A 17,667-nucleotide genomic window follows, 5' to 3' on the forward strand; every position below is an offset into this window, starting at 1 on the left:
TTCTTCCTGACGAATGCGAAAGCCTACATGGAAGAATGGGGGGCGTTTTTCCAATCGGAAAAGGCAAGGATCATCACCATTGCCACCAAACTGAAGGGGAGGGCGGCAGACTGGTATGTCCAGATGTGCCAGTCGGAAGTGCCTGAACTGGAAAGTCTCGATGAGTTCCTCTGGGCGTTGAAACAACACTTCGAGGACCCCTTAGCAAAAGAGAGAGCAAAGCGAGCCCTGAAGGAACTCAAGCAGGGGTTCAGATCAGTGGCCAATTATGCTTTGGAGTTTAAAGCGCTAGCTGGGAAGGTGGATGACTGGTCCCAAGCAACCATTATCGAGCTATTCAAGGATGGTTTGAATACGGAGGTGCTGCGCTGGTCCCTGGGGAGGGACGACCCTTACACGCTGTATGAATGGATCCTGCTGGCGGGGAGGGCTGAACATGCCCAGGAGATCTTTGCCCAGCGGAAGACCGCCAAGTTGGGGCGGGAGGTGAAACCCAGCCGCCCATCAACCACCGGGGGGAAACCGGGACAACGACCCTGGGACGAGGAGCGGGAGAAGCGGTACGCAAAAGGCTTGTGTTTGAGATGTGGTAAGGAGGGGCATCGAGTGGCAGCATGCCCGAAGGCAAAGGGAGAGGAACGGCCCGGAAAACCACCGGCAAAGTCCCCTGCATTGCCGAGGAAACAGAAAGCTGCGGTGGCTGAAACCGAGGGAGACGATGTGATGTTCTACGAAATTGAAGGGGAGACCGAAATCCTGCAGCCGGCGGGAAACGCCAGCCACCTGCTCTAAAGGGCGCCGCTGGGCAGGTGGTAGAGGACGGGCGCGAGCCTCCATCAGTGAGTGGCAGTTACCGCATTCTCACGGTGAAATTGAAATTGGGCTCCCAATCCAAGACTGTTGAAGTATGGGCCATGATTGATTCGGGGTGTTCCCGGTGTCTTATGCACCCCGACGTGGTGGCGGCTTTGGAGCTACCCACTTTCCCTTTACAACGACCCATCGCTTTTACACAACTGGATGGGTCCATGGCAGGGGGCAAACCGGTCACCCATTTTACAGGGCGCGTAGCCTTGCAACTGGGCAGCCACCAGGAAGGGTTGTCTTTTGTCGTGGCTCCTGTAGGGGGACCATTGGTGGTGTTGGGGGTGCCCTGGTTGGTGCAGCAAAACCCCCAAATAAACTGGGTTTACCGAACTATCACGTTTAGGGATGGGTTCTATCAAGCGGCAGAGGGGAAGGGTGCCCCAGAGGAGATGGTGGGGGTTGCGGCAGCTGCGACTCCGCCTTACCCGGCCTCTCCTCTGGAAGGCTTGCCGGCCGAGTACAGGATGTTTGCTGATGTATTCGGTGAAAAGGAAGCTGACCAGTTGCCCCCCCATCGAAAGACGGACTGTGCCATAGAACTGCTGCCCAACACCCAATTGCCTAAACCAAAGATTTATTCCATGACACAGAAGGAACTGACTCTGTTGAGGGACTTTGTGGACAAAAATCTGGCGCGCGGATTCATTGAGCCGGCGAATTCACCGGTGGGGGCGCCGGTTCTTTTTCGCCCAAAAAAGGACGGGACATTGAGACTTTGTACGGATTTCCGCGGATTAAATGCCGTCTCAATTTCCAACAAATATCCCTTGCCATTGATAAAGGACATGTTGTCACATCTGGCCAAGGGAAAGATCTTCTCTAAGCTTGATTTAAGAGAAGCCTACTATCGTGTACGAATCAAGGAGGGGGATGAGTGGAAAACTGCATTCAATTGCCCGTTAGGAGCTTTCCAGTATAAGGTGTTACCGTTTGGGTTGGCTGGGGCCCCTGGGGTATTTATGCAATTAATCAATGAAGTTCTGCATGAACATCTGTTTAAAGGGGTACTGGTGTATTTGGATGATGTGTTGATTTATACTGAAACCATGGAAGAGCATGTGGCTCTGGTAAGGAAAGTATTGTGTAAACTCAGATCCGCTGAATTGTATGCCAAGCTGTCGAAATGTGCCTTTCATCAGACCCAAATTGACTACTTGGGGTATAGAATTTCAGATAAAGGCATAGAAATGGACCCTGCCAAGGTGCAGGCTATCATGGACTGGGAGAGTCCCCGCACCCGCAGGCAACTTCAAAGTTTCCTGGGGTTCAGCAACTACTACAGATTATTCATAAGGGGGTTCGCTGAGATTGCATTGCCACTAACTGAACTGCTTCGAACAAAAGGGGTGGGAGATACTAGGAGAGTCAAGAATCCCGGAGCGCTGTTGCGGTGGACGCCTGCTTGTCAAACGGCGTTTGAGCGGCTAAAAGCAGCTTTCGTCAAAGAGCCCATTTTACAGCATCCTGATCCCTCAAAGCCTTTTGTGGTACAGGCAGATGCCTCCGATTATTCTATTGGGGCATTGTTGATGCAACAAGACTTGGACAGGATGCCTCAAGCCCTGTGCCTACTTGTCCCGCAAATTCTCCGAGACTGAGAGACGTTGGCATGTCTGGGAAAAGGAGGCATTTGCAGTAAAAGCCGCATTAGAAGCTTGGCGGCATCTGTTAGAGGGGGCAAATCATCCCTTTGAAGTATGGACTGATCATAAAAACCTGGAGGCTCTTAGTACCCCTCGAAAACTGAGCCCCAAACAGGTTCGTTGGGCTCAATTTTTCAATCGATTCAATTTTCAATTGAAATTTATTCCGGGGAAAAAGAACTTCTTGGCTGATGCCTTGTCAAGGCAACCTCAGGATTCCGGGGCAGCGCCAGATGTGGTTAGCACCCTGTGGACGGCGCCCCAATTGGGCATGCAGGCTGTGACGCGAAGCCAAACGCGCGCGCAGCAGCCGCTCACCACAGGCGCTGTTCAGCCAAGCACTTTGTCAATTCCCTCCCAGTTGCAACAAAAGTTTCTAAAAGAACTGAAAACGGATACTTGGTTGCTTGCGAATAAAGACAGTGTTACTTTTGACAGAGGCTTCGCTTGGAAATCTAACCGCCTCTACGTTCCTGAAAGCCTCAGAAAAGATGTGTTACTACGTTCACACGATGACAAACTCGCAGGTCACTTCGGGTTTGTAAAAACCTTGCACCTGGTTCGGAGGCAGTTCTGGTGGCCCACATTACGTAAAGATGTCAAAGACTACATTGCCTCCTGCACTGTTTGTGCAATGTCTAAATGCAAGGTGGGCAAGCCCCAGGGCCTTCTGCAGCCGGTGGCAGCCCCTTCTTCCCCTTGGGAGGAAATCTCCATGGACTTTATTGTAGAGCTACCACCCAGCCAACGCAAAACGGTCATTTGGGTGGTCAAAGACTATTTTTCCAAACAGGCTCACTTCATCCCTTGCGTGTCCATTCCGTCGGCACGTCAATTGGCTCGCCTATTTCTTGTACACGTGTACAGGCTACACGGATGTCCCTCCCGCTTGATTTCGGACAGAGGTACACAATTTACCTCACAATTTTGGCGGGCGTTTCTCAAGCTGTTAGGCACGAAGCAAGCCCTGTCCACGGCTTGGCATCCTCAGATGGACGGGGCCACTGAGGCGGTAAATTCTACTCTGGAGCAGTACCTTCGAGCTTTTGTGAATTATCAGCAGGACAATTGGGTAGACCTCCTACCGTTTGCTGAAGTGGCTTACAACAATGCAGTGCATCAAAGCACTGGCCAAACCCCATTTCGGGTAGCCCAGGGTAAAGATTTTGTACCTATCCCTGATCTACCGCAACCTCCTGCAGGATCAGCCACTCCAGATGATTGGACAACACAACTGGCAGACTCCTGGCCAATGATTCAAAAGGCATTGGCTGATGCACAAGCGGATTATAAATTGTATGCTGATCGGAAGCGGGCCCCCCAACCTGCATTCCAAGTTGGGGACTCGGTTTACCTTTCCACCAAGTTTATCAAGTCATCACAACCTTCAAAGAAACTTGCGCCTAAATTTGTGGGTCCTTTCCCGATTATCGCTCAGATTAACCCTGTGACTTTTAAACTTGACTTGCCTCATAACCTTAAACGCTTACACCCTGTTTTTCATTGCAGCTTACTCAAACCGACTATTCCTTCTGACCGCTGGCATCGCCAACCTCCACCTCCCACCCCCATCATGATTGATGGTCAGCAACACTTTGAAGTTAAAGAAATTTTGGACTCTAGACGCCTTCGCAATACTTTGCAATATTTAGTTCGTTGGAAACATTTCCCTCATCCAGAGTGGGTCGCTGCACCAGATGTGGCTTCCCCTGTCCTGGTGGCCCGTTTCCACTCTGCTTATCCCACTAAGCCAGGTCCCTAGGTGTATTTTTAGGGAGGCGGTATGTCATGTTCGCCGTTTCAATGTCTTTGATGCATCGTAACGTTTCGCATGTCATTAATTGGATGCGTGTTTCATCTTTCTGGGGAGGATGGGAACGTTTATCTTTTCGCTTTGCTTTGGAATGTATTTGTATTATCTACTGCGCTCAAGGTTACTTTCCCAGGCTAGCAACTCTGACGTTTGCTAGCACCTGTGCCGGGCGGGGCTGTTACGAGGGAGGCGGGATACGTTTGCACCAAGGGTTTAAGTTTGTATTTGGCGCGCTTTTGCTCATTCTCAGCTTTCTCTGTATTTGTCTTTAGTTCTCTAATAAATCAGATTTCATTTAGCAGCCTCTTGTGAGTCTGAGTATTTGGGCTAGGGCAATCATTACAATGGATGAATGAAACAACTTCTAACAGAATCTTTCTGTAAGGATGGAACCAAAATTTAAATCAATAACGGCAACATACAAGGAGTGGGGATATGTGTGTTTCTATACTAGGGTCTGTAGGGTAGGTTGTTGATCCATGGTCAACCTACGCTGCCTAAAACCATCTTATTCATTAGCTAGAAATCAAAGTTCGATGCAGTACGCAAGGCCATCACACAAGTGAGATTCCAACTCACAGAGGAGTGAGGCAGGGTTGTATTTTAGCTCCTCTGCTGTTTAATCTGTATATAAATTCACTTGTGGCCAAAATGAATCAATTAGAATACCACCCTCCAAAATTGGCAGACAGGCATATTGTAACTTTGTTGTATGTAGATGACATAGTACTCCTATCACAAACACGAATTGGACTCAGACGAGCCATGAGCGCCCTGGCCAGTTACTGCTCCAAAGAAGCTTTCGAAATCAACTATAGCAAGACTAAAATTTTGGTCTTTGCAAAGAGACCTAAACTGCACATCTGGAGGATAAACGGCCAGAACATTGAACAAGTTAAATCCTTTAAATATCTGGGCATGGTTTTTCATAGCTCCACTAAATGCAGTGCTCACCAAAGCTATGTTATAGAAAACACTCAAAAAACACTGGCAGCAATCCAATCCTTTCATTCTACCAAGGGAGCACAGCACATTCCAGCAGCATTGAAGTTATACTCAGCTAAGGCCCACACACAATTACTCTTCGGTGCTCAGCTAGGACCCTATCCTTCTTTCACACCATTGGAAAGGGTTCAATCCAAATTCTTAAGGGCCATATTTCAGGTACCTCCGTGTACCCCAAATGTAGTATTAAGGAGGGAAGCAGGGTTGCCTAAAGTTGAAACGGGCACGGACTTGTATTATAGCACATTGGCTGAAACTACTGTTTTTCCCTACGGGTTTGGGTTCTTTCCTTTCTAAGGATAATTATAAATCAGTATGGTTCAGGACCATCTCACAAAAACGACAACATCTCGGCTTTTCTAGTGAGGCACTCCTAATGATGGGCTATGAGTGTGCTCTTAGCGAATTCAAGCAGCGTATCAAAGACCTGGAAATCCAGCAGGACCAGTCAGCTTTGCCTAAGAGTGTTTTTTTGGGCGATCAAGCCTTTTCTTATAAGCCAGCAAGATACCTAAATCATATAACTGTCTCCAAATTTCAGAGGGCACTTACTTTGGCACGCTGTAATGTGCTTCCCACAGCAGTTTTGGAGGGCCGCTACAAAAAAGTCCCATATGAGTTGAGACTGTGCTCCTGTAGACAAGGGTCTATTGAAACTATAGAACATGTCCTGCTATACTGTATTCTTTATAAGGATTCACGAACCCATTTAATAACCCCTCATTTGATAAAATATCCAGGAAATTCTGATCTCTTTTATGTTCAGTTGTTGCTATCTGATCAGAATGACTTAGTCTCCATGAACGTAGCTAAATTTTGCTATACTGTCTGCAAATTAGGCAGACCTCGACTGCCCATTGACGACTCTATTAATCTGTAAATATATTATCATGTTTTGTTCATTTCATTTAATGTATTTTTAATGTATTTTAACATATTTCAGTGTATTTCTTTTTTTTTAAATTTGTAATTCTGGTCTGTGACCATATTAAAGATTGATTGATTGATAGCTAGAAATTTCTTCTCCTGTAGACAATCCAGAAGTTTGTGGAACAGAAAACATGCATATGGGTGTGTGTGTGTATGTGTGTGTGTATACATATACACAAACACAAGAGTAAATCTTCAAAATGCACATACATGGACGTACAATAAGAAGCTTATTTCCCCCCCTTCTTTCCAGCATGTACTCTAAAGTTTCTATACCTCTCCTACCAGTACTGCTAAAATAGCATAGTGGTCAAGATTTTTGCTTAGCAAACAAACCTATGGGCTACCTGGTTGCTGAGGGTGAATCTGTTCTATCTCAGATGGCTGGAAATACAGAAAAATTGTAAAGCTGCCTGTCCCAGGACCTTGGGAAGGACTCGATAGGTGGACAAAAATGCCAAATCCAGTCTAAACATCTGGCTGACTGTGCAACCAACCATAATTTCTGCGAGATTTTGAACTTGCAGTCTTTTTGATGCCAAACAATAGAATCTTAGCCACAGTTGTATTTCAGCCATACAGGTAAATGGAGATATAGAAACATTAAATTGTATGACAATCTTTGGCACAGTAGAAGGGATAACCTTCCTCTACCAAGCAGCTAGTGAACTGCTGAAGTTAGCCTGTGGCAAATTGAGGTGTTCTAGCCAACTAGACAGGCGCACCCAAGGTAGGCTGACCATATTTCCTTGAGACAAAAATGGGGTATTGGGATGGCAAAACGGGACAGGGTTAAACTTATGTAATATTCTGTATTCATGAAAAAGACAATAAAAAAAATTATTGACAGTAAGCTGGGAAGGTGCAGGAGGGGGAGGTGCGGCAATGGTTGGGTCCGGAGAGGCTGGTGCAGAGGTGGCATTGGGCAGAGAGGTTGCAGGAGGGCTGAGGGCGGCAGCGAGCTGGGATGGGAGGACAGGAACAGAGGAGTCTAGTGAATGGTTGTCCCCAACAACCTGTTCCTCTCTGGCACACCCTTTTATTTTATTTTCTTCCTGCCGTTTTGGCCTGAGAGCCAATCGGCTTTTCTGCTGGGCATGCTTTTCCGACTGTCTTCCGCTGCACTGATTGGTGGCAGCGACTCTTCCTCTTGCTCACCGCCGATCAGCTGTTCCTGCAGTTCCCACTCTAGGTTTCCCGCTGGATTGAGAACTACTGCCAATGGGTAAGTCAGCCTCCTTTTCAATTTCAATTTCTTCCCGCTTTTCCCAATAACGGCTCCAACGTTTTTAAAAAACGGGACAAAATTGACATTTATATTAAAACGACGGGATGGTTGGGAAATGTTAGAAAAATGGGACTGCCCGTTCAAAACGGGACGTATGGTCAGCCTAACCCAAGGTGACATAGCTGGGAAAAGCGCATTTCAGAAGTGGTGGGGGAGAGAAATGTGCCTGGAGACCACTTTGAAGGTGGGTGGGGGATTAATAGAGGGACATGTCGCCCATTTCTGCCTTCTAGAAATGCTTGCCTGTCTGTTCTGGTAATGGGGGAACAAAGCAGTACAGATAAGCACTTTGTTTAATCTCAGGTCAGTTGTCTTTCTTTCCTTGGACACACTGACAGAGCACATGTTCTCTGATTCTCCTCCTCGTAGGATATAGTTAGCTAGTTGTGAGCGTCTGCTGATGTCCATAATGTACTTTCTGTTCTGCTTCACTAATCAGTGTTCAAATCAGATTTCCTGTTTCAGGAATGTTCACTTGAACATGCAAAATGCTTCCACCTCCAATAAAACCCAGATTAACAAAGCACAATCAATGTTCACATAACATACATAATACTTATCTATGCCATTGATGTTTTCCTTTCTTTATCTAATTGCCTTTTAAACTATTACTTTAAGCTGACACATTCCTTGAGTCCTCTTGAACATCCTAGGAGCTGAAGTGTCTGAACAGATTGCAACTTCTGGATTACATTGCTTAGTCAAAAAACTATCTTGGAAGAAGGTAATGGCAAACCACTTTTTAAAAAAGATTTCCTTTATCCTGCCTTTATTATTTTTATAAATAATTCAAGGTGGGGAACATACCTAATACTCCTTCCATATTATTTCTGAGGAAATTACATAGACCTGTTGATGAAGTCATCAGGGCCTGAGCTCAGTTTTGTGGCAGACACCCTTGTAGTCAGAGAGGTAGGGAGCCAACTAGTAAGTTACAGAAAGCAAATACCGGACAACTGAAAAACTGCAAATAAGTGTACTTAGGCCAATATGTACTGTATATGAGATTACTTTTTCCAGCATCAAAAAGACTGTTTTTTCAACTGCAATATTTTTCCAACAAATCTTTATTTTCAAGAATATATGCTAGCAATATAGAATAGTCAATGACGTGCTTTTCAAATTTCATTATAGAAACTTTTGACAAGTCATGTGATCTACAGACTATAGTGATTTAAAGGGGCTGGATTGAAGCTGATTGCTGGAATCAGGAAATAAATTAAATAATGTAAATCTAGGCTGTCAAGTCTGTCAATAGATGAGGAAAAGAAAGAAGCAAACAATTTGAGAGCCAGTTTGGTCTAGTGGTTAAGGCGACGGGCTAGAAACCAGGAATCTGTGAGTTCTAGTCCCGCCTTAGGCACGAAAGCTGGCTGGGTGACCTTGGGCCAGTCACTCTCTCTCAGCCCAACTCACCTCACAGGGTTGCTGTTGTGCGGAAAATAGGAGGAGGAAGGAGTATTTGGTATGCTCGCCGTCTTGAGTTATTTATAAAAATAGCAAAGTTGGGATAGAAAAAAAAATTGAATAACATTTACAAGGTCACAATACATGAAAGTTTCAGTGACTACTGCTGTGAAAACAGTCCAAAATAATAATAATAAAAACCCCCAAGACACTCAAAAAGTCAGACAATATTTGATTTTAAGGCTATGCCTGCTGGACAGAAGACATGGGGACAAAAAGGAGGACATGTCCTCCTTTTGCCAGACATCTGGTAATCGTATCTTAAAGGAGACTTTATCTTCACAGGTTGAAATACTTGTACATAAATATCTTGTGAATTAATGTTGAGCTAAGCCCATTTGTAACAGAAGTGGGAGACACATATATGCTTGAAAAGCTGGCATTTAAGATGCTATGAAAAATTCTTTTATATAATTCCAGTTCTCTCACAGACCTACAATCCCTTTCCATCTTCAAATACTCTTGAATTTCCAACTCCAGCTCCATAGAGTATGCAGAATCAAAAAGACATGCCACTTTCAGCTTTAACTGTTCTTTCAGGAATCTTCTATCCACTGCAAAGTCCCATTCTGCCAGATATTCCTAGCACATGAGAAAACCATACTCCATGCTTACATGAGGAAAATATTGTGCGTTTCTTTAAGGTACATTTTCAGGGTAAGTCGTATGAGTTTTAGCAATATCTCCAGTACTGAATACAGGAAATTAGTAATGGATATCTGAGTAGAAATACCTTGGTATGGTTGGTAAAAAAGTGGGGAAGTACAACACTTCAGATCTGAAGCAGGGAAGGTGGTTGAAAGGAGTCATGAGCAGTTTGTCCATACCTCAAGCATATAGTTTCCTGGGAGTGTGCAGCTACCATGTGAATACAAGAAAAGATGCCATTTCTTTAAGAAGATGCTGGCAGGGATGGTCCGTACATGTGCCCATACCCTCTCTGAAGCACCTTTTCTACTTCAGATCCGAAGTGCTGAACATCTGTTGAAGACTGGCATAGCCAATTTAAAAAGTTGTTATATTCATGTTAAGAACCTGGTCCATGACATAATAGCCTCATTTTCATTGTATTTCTCTATATGAAGGATTGTCTTTCTCTTTATGAAGGACTGTTTCCTTTTTCCTTAAGGATTATCATACCAGGTGCCTCCATATGGATGTGTGCTTCTTTCTTATTGCCTGTAGTTATGGAATTTTGAACAGCATTTCCTGACAAAACATCATTCCACAATTATTGAGGTAGTTACAGCTTTCTTAATAAGCAGTGGACTCATGTAAAAAGAGAATTCTTTCCCATACTATAAACCACGTGCCTTCCAAATTGCAGAGAAATTCTAAAATTTCCATTGACATAAGTTTCAGTTGCCCACGGGTGCCCAAGTCCCACATGTGTTTGCCTTAAGGGCAAGGGGTTCTGGCTTCTTATGGGCCTCTCACCTGTACGCCATCCCTGGGAGAGACGCTGGTGTAGGCTCTGTCGGGCACTTTTGGCAATGAGAGCAGCCAGGTCCTCAAAGTTCAAAATAAACATGATGACAATTCCTTCCTCATTCTTTACAGGGACCACATCCACCAAACACTGAATGCATGATGCTGCCATGAAAAAAACAACAACAAGTCATGTTAAGCTATACATTAACATAATCTACATTTCAGTCTGCACCACTATCAGAAGCAAACTCAGTATTTAAATCATCTTGACTGAAATCAGTTTATTCTGGTTAAGGCTGTCTATAGTCTCAAAGATAAAGATAGCATTCTCTACCCTTCTTTACAATATAGCATTACAATATATTATTAATATATTGGACCTATTAATGTTTAGGTAAATAAATATGTCATTATTGTAATAGGGATCTATAGATTATATTATAATTGTTTTAATTTACAGCTGCCTATATATATAATTGTACTCATTTGACTTATTTCAATTTTATTTGTTATTTTTATTAATTTTATGCTGCTGGTCATTGACCGAATAAACGTGTTTACTTACTTACTCTCTACCCTTCCCTGCTGTTTAAGCGACTTCTTGGTTGCCAGTGCAAATAAAGCAGTAAATATTCTCTAGATATTTACAGCTGCTTGATGAAAGAACTGACAAGTACAGACATATTATTTTCAAGGCCAAATCTCTTAGGAAGCTAGAATGCTACTTGTATACAGGACAACCTTATAAGATGAGATGAGGTTGCTTCGGGATCCCAGCAGTGACCTAGTCACTGGGACGTGTTGCTTCCTCCAAATAGTTCTCCTTTGCCCTCAAAACACCCTACATTCAGATGGACAGCTCTATCTTTTTCTGGTCCGTGTCATTTTTGTAATGTGCAAAAGCAGTGGAATTCGTAACTCCATTCAATCTCCTTTGCATCAATAGTAATCCACAATGTAAAAAGGCATCAAATTGTTTATAAATACTTAAACATATATTTTGAATTTACTTTTTCACAAAATACGAATTGATAAACACAATTTTTCATAAGATATTGTTCATATAGGAATTCACAAAGGTTTAATCCCTCAAATATGTATAGATTTTATCAATGTGTAGAACAGGAATATAGCAATGACATCCCACTTCAGAAATGAACTAAATTGTTCAAAGTCAGTAGATGAAAGCATGACAGAGGTAACACAGAGGTAGGTTCTCTGTCTTCCAAATAGAAACCCCAAATGTCTGCCTTCTACAGTAAATTTCCTTTTTCCCAAATAACTGTAATAGACTTGTTTTTCCCCTTATCAGATGAGTTCCTCTATAGTTTATGTAGTGGCCATTACTATATTATTATTATTATTGTTGTTATTCCATTTATTTAATTAAATAGAAAAGAACAAGAAAAAAGAAAAAAAATAATATATATACAGTAGGTAATTCATGCATGCATGCATGTATATATATAAACATTTCAGTAAAGATCACCATATTTCATTTTCATCATCATCAAGTTGCAAATAATATCAGGTCTTAAGTCTTCTGAGTAATTGGGGACATATATTTATCCTTCCAATGATAAAGATCAACTCTCTTAGCCTAAGACAGGTGCAGAGGATCCATTTCCATTATCCAACTGTCAATTTCCATGTAGAGAATCAAAACAATATAGACACCCCAAAAATATTAAACCTTTCTCAAAATCATGGTAATGTATGAAATGAGTTCTTCCTGGAATATAGTAATTTTAGGACACTGAAAAAAATACATATTTCAAAGAAGTATTATTTGTATTGCATCTCCAACACCACAATGATTAAATTCAATGCATATAGAGAAATGATAATTACTTAATGTACTAATGAAGAAATACTTGTTTATTGGCATCAATTCCAACCTAGGCCAATTAACAGAGTATCTATTAACTTGCCCAAATGTGTTAATCTAGTGCATGAAACCAGAATTGAAGTATGAAGCTCAGAAATAAACAATAAAATATCATCAGCATATATTACTAATTTATATTTTAATTAATTGTGAGAAAAACCACAGACATTATGATTTTGTCTAATAGCATAGGCTAAAGGTTCTAAACATATATCAAAAATCAAAGGAGAAAATGAATATTCTTGTGTAGTACCTTTATAGAGTGAAAAAGTGAATTAAAAACATCCACTGACTTTTATTTTAGATATTGGAGCTGTATACAGACAGGTAGAGAGCCAGTTTGGTGTAGAAGTTAAGGCACTGGGCTAGAAACTAGGAGGCTATGAATTCTAGTCCCACCTTAGGCACAAAACCAGCTTGATAACCTTGGGCCAGTCACTTTCTCTCAGCCCTAGGGAGCAGGCAATGGCAAACCACTTCTGAAAAACCTTGCCAAGAAAACTGCAGGGACTAGACCAGGAGTCACTTGAAGCCCCTCACCCCCCTCCCCCAAATACAGACAGGTAACAAACACATACTACCTATAGATTTCATCAAAAGTTTTTTTCCACATATAGCAATAGAATTGCAGCTTGGTAGCTTCTGTCTATTCAAATAAATCAAATCCACTACCAGCCAAATATTATCGGACCATTATCAGGTTTTGAAAAATCCAGTTTGATCATTGTTGTTCATGGTAGAAATCACTTTGGGCTGTGACTTGTTATATGGGAGAGATCAATCATTCATGTTTGAGCACACAAACCAACCAAAGCCCTCCAGAACATCTTAAGCAAACCAAAAGACCCAGTAGCCCAAGAAGAAAAAACAGGAGTCATCTACAACATACAGTGTAAGGACTGTAAGAGCCACTATGTAGGACAGACAGGCAGAAGACTAGCAGAGGCATCCACGAACACCAACTAGCAGTCATAAGACACGATGAAAACGTCTTAATCTCACAACACATGGACAGACTCAACCATACTTTCAACTGGGAAACTGAGCATCCTAAACCAAGCCAAACCCCCAAATGCTAGGGAATTCTTGGAAGCTTGGCACTCAGACAAGTCAACCATCAACAGGCACATAGAGGTAAACAACATTTACAAACCATTCAAAACAGGCAGTAGAAAAGCCAAAAGACCAGAACACCTCCTTGCCAGCAATCAACACCCAGATATGCAAAGATTAACACCAGGATTAATACCAGACAAGCAATCAAATAGTACACAATACCTTAATCAAGGAACTATTAACTCATCAATCAGCCAAGCAGCAAACAACAGCCTAATCAAGGAATTACCAAGGAGAGAACAATACCCCCACCAACATAAGCAGGGCAAGCCACTGTATATAAACAGATAGCAAACCCTAGTCCCTTTTTCCACTGAGGATGTTGCCTAGTCTGGCAATGAAATGTCTGCAAGAAAACAAGCCTCAGAGGTCATCCATATATGTTTGAATTACAATTCTCATTTGTGACTTGCTTTTACAGATAAGAGTATTCCTATTCAGTTCAAGATCTACAACCTCTGTGATGGAAAAAAAAACATAAATTGGCCTTCTGTTGCTTTTTGTCAGTTCTATGACTGCAGGGACTTGTCCAGGCAGTTGTCTGGAGTCAACACTGACTTGAAGGCACAAAAATAAAAATAGGGCAGGGGAGAGGAGAGGAGCCAATAATTGATGGGATCAAAGCAAGCATAATGCAGAGGGAACCGAAAATACTATTTGTTTTGGGTACTTTGGCTCTCATTCTCAAGGAGCATCTAAAACAGAGTTTGTACTAGTAGGGCAGCTTTTCATTTTGTTTGCTTCTTGGATCTTCTGTCTGCCACCTGGGGATGGAAAGAGAGTGAGAGAAGATCAAGAGAGAATGTTCCTTTTATTATTACTGTGCCCTCCTAGATCAGCCTGGCTTCTGTCAATGATAATTAGTCTTTGGTTGTGTAAGTCACATATTTCTTATTTCAGTTGATCTGAAGCAATTGCACAAAAACAAGGATTAGCATATCATCTGCTACTAGGTAGTGCTGATTCCATACTTTCCTTGGCAGAGTTTCTCATCTCATCCATCACTTGTGCAACAGTAGATGAGATTGCTTTGCTCCACACAGTTTGCAGGAGCTCAGATTCTCCTAATCAGGAGCAGATGGTCACTGTCTCAGAACTTCAAAACCTACAATGACGTCAGTTACATGCTTTTGCTGTGCGTGAGAGAGAGAGAGAGGAAAAAAGAGAGAGAGAGAGAAATGAGAGGGAACAGAGAATGGGACAATGAACTCCCAGAATAAAAATCTAGGAATTTATTTATGTATTTATTTATTTTCTATAAATGGGATATTAAGGGATTGTAAAGTATCAGATCAGAAGCCTTCTAAATCATTTATTTCCTGTTTTAGCTAAAGGTTACAATAGAAGTTTAGTTGTCCTCACCTCAAAGGCACAAAAATACTAGGTATTACAGGCATTTAACCATCTGCCAGCAGAGGCACTATTTTCAGAAAATAACTGATAAAATTGTTCACCCATGATGTTGAAAACCTTACTTCTGTTCAATTGTCTAGCATCATTCCTGCTCTAACCTGAGAAAGAAGTGTTATACATACTCCCATAGAAACAAATATACTGTGGGTTTGGGGAGGGAACAGGACACACAAAAAAGTGACGATAGAGATAGAATAACTCACAGTGATTATTAACCTACCAGTAATCAGCAGTGATACGGATATTCCTGATGTCTAAACGGTGGTCTCCAGAAACAGAGGGGGTCAAGATGGCTGCCTAATGGGAGAGGACAGTTATTCTTTTTTTTGGTGAGCTCTTGATTTACATTCCTGCCTCCGGTTTAGAGCTGGTCAAGACTTATTAAAGTAATCAGATGGCATCTCCTACACAACAGTGACTTCCTTGGAGGAAAAGACAGAACTTAGATAGCAAGAAGGAAGGAGAAAGACAAGAGAAAAGTCTTCTAATTTAGAGAATGAGGAAGAGGAAGAAGCATCATGGAGCCAGTCAGGGCTCATAGCACTCTTCCAAGACAGCCAAACAACCAAAAATCAATGAACTTTTTCTCCCCAATTCCCACCTCCAATAAATTTGAGGCTCTCGAATGTGATTTGCAAACAAAAAATGGGAAAACAGCAACTATTTGAGCTTTCTGCATCTCTTAAAGATGATTTAATAGACTGGTCTGATTCTAGGTCAGCCCTCCCCCATCACTCTTCCATTCATTTTACTAGCTCTCTGGTTTCCTCTAAAGAAAATATCAACAAGATTGCACAGGGCAAGGATTGGGAAAAGCTGCTGGCACGAGATGGCTCAATTGAATTTATGGCAAAACAATGTTTGCTTACAGCGCAAACTGTTATTTCAGTGTTCGAGCAATTAGCCTCCATTAAAAACAACCTGGACCTGCTAAACAGCAATTTTGAGGTCTTTGCACAAAAGCACACAGAAAAATGCTCTGCCTTTATTGAAGGCCAAACTCAAACAGACAACCTAGCTAAACAACACCCCTTAGGGCAAAAGAATAATAAATCACAAGCCAACAGAGATGTCAACCTGATTACCAATGGAGGTATGCAGGTACTCAAAGAAGTCACCCCATCAAAGCTGACCCGCTCTTTGCAATTAAATCAGGTTGCTCTTCATATATCCACAACAAGCCTCAATTCCAGTCCCTGGATTTCCAGAAGAGCAGTCGTAACTTCTCTGGGACAGCGTCTTTGTTGCCACCACCAGCAAATAGATTTGGGCACAGCTGAGTGGCTTCCAAGCATGCCTGGCAGTAAACAAATTTTACTGACCTTTAAGCAATCTACTATACCACACATGCTGCTAAAATGAAATCCTTTCCTTCTACCCTTCGGATTGTTCCAATTAGAGTCTTTCGTGATGGAGGGGTAACTCCTTTGCTCAGTTCTGCTGCTTTTGATTTACACAGACTGCCAAACATCAAGCCTGTTACTAACAACAGTATCCCTACCCCGGTTTGTCCTTGGCTAAGCCAGGACACAGGAGTAAGAAGAATATGCAAAACAAGGCTAAGTTGGATATGGATGAGGCTGCTCTTATGAGTGCCTTTGGAGTCTTGCCCAAAGCTGAGCAAGAAGATATTTTGCAAAGGCTAGACAGTCTTAAGGAAACTCATCTGGCTGCTACTTGCCACTGCTGAGCCACTTATTGAGCTTGTAACACCTAAAACATTGCATCAGCAGATTTCATTGGATGAGGAGGAGATGGCCGAAATACATCAGCATTTTCAGATCACCAGAGGGTTGAGTTGCTAGTCCCTTGTAATGATGTTGAAGAGGGCCCTTTAGATTCCAGTCAGCCACTATATGGAAGTCCAGCTATCAAAACAACTGTTGCTTCTAAAGCTCCTTCTATCCCAAGGCCGAAACCTGATACAGGGGACCTCTCTTTATCCCCCAGGTCCTCCCCTAGAAGATCCAGTTGACTTAAATTCTCAATGGAATCACTATCCCTGCCTTCTTGGAATATTGATGGATGGGAAGTCAGAAATAAAGATCCTGCCTTCATAAGCTGTATTTCCCAGTTCAACATTCTCATGTTCCAAGAGACATAGTCAATTAATGATCTGTTTATTGAGGGATATAAATCCTTAACCCTCCCAGCAGCTCCCACCTTCAGATGAGGGAGGCATCGTGCTGGTTTGAGCATCCATATTTCAACTGATCTTAACACCGAGATCAAGTCAATAGACTCATTTGAGAATTTTGCACAGTCATTCTTAACTTTTCTGCTGAGAAATTGCTCCTCATTAATTTTTATATACCGCCCAACATCACTCGACTGTGCATTGCAGAAATATGGGCAAAAGCAGAAATTTACATTAATAATATTCAACTATGCTTTCCAACTGCCCATATTGTTATAGCAGGGGACTTTAATGCTAGACTAGGCCCAAATGATAATCAGTTGTTTGCCAAATTCCTTCAACTCCACCTAACCTGCAGACTATCTCTGCCTTCTTAATTAGAGAATCTAAGGATCATGTTGGAGATTTTAGGGGCCTATATATGTTGCAGACATTGTACAAATTGGATCTTCAAATTATGAATGGCACCATCATTACTGACTATCCTGCAGAATTTTCACATTGGGCTGTTACAAGGCTCTCTTTGATTGATTACACTGCCATATCAAGAAATCTATGTTCCTCGGTCCTTTGATTTCAGATTGACAACCACCCCAAGAGTGATAACTGTCCCAACATGCTGTTTTTGAAGCCCTTTGGTGTTTTCTTTTGGAAATATATCCTATTCCA

The 17,667-nt window shown here is 42.3% G+C and overlaps 1 protein-coding gene across 1 annotated transcript in view; it reads right to left on the minus strand.

The window, feature by feature from the left end:
- Nucleotides 1-17,667, minus strand: part of KCNH6 (potassium voltage-gated channel subfamily H member 6) — a 111,602-nt gene that overhangs the window by 42,971 nt on the left and 50,964 nt on the right. The window contains exon 3 of the mRNA XM_063300426.1: nt 10,451-10,606. Within this exon, the coding sequence (XP_063156496.1) occupies nt 10,451-10,606 (156 nt within the window). The remainder of the gene's footprint in view (nt 1-10,450; nt 10,607-17,667) is intronic.

Source organism: Candoia aspera, chromosome 4 (genome assembly GCF_035149785.1).
Source record: "Candoia aspera isolate rCanAsp1 chromosome 4, rCanAsp1.hap2, whole genome shotgun sequence".
Lineage (NCBI taxonomy): Eukaryota > Metazoa > Chordata > Lepidosauria > Squamata > Boidae > Candoia > Candoia aspera.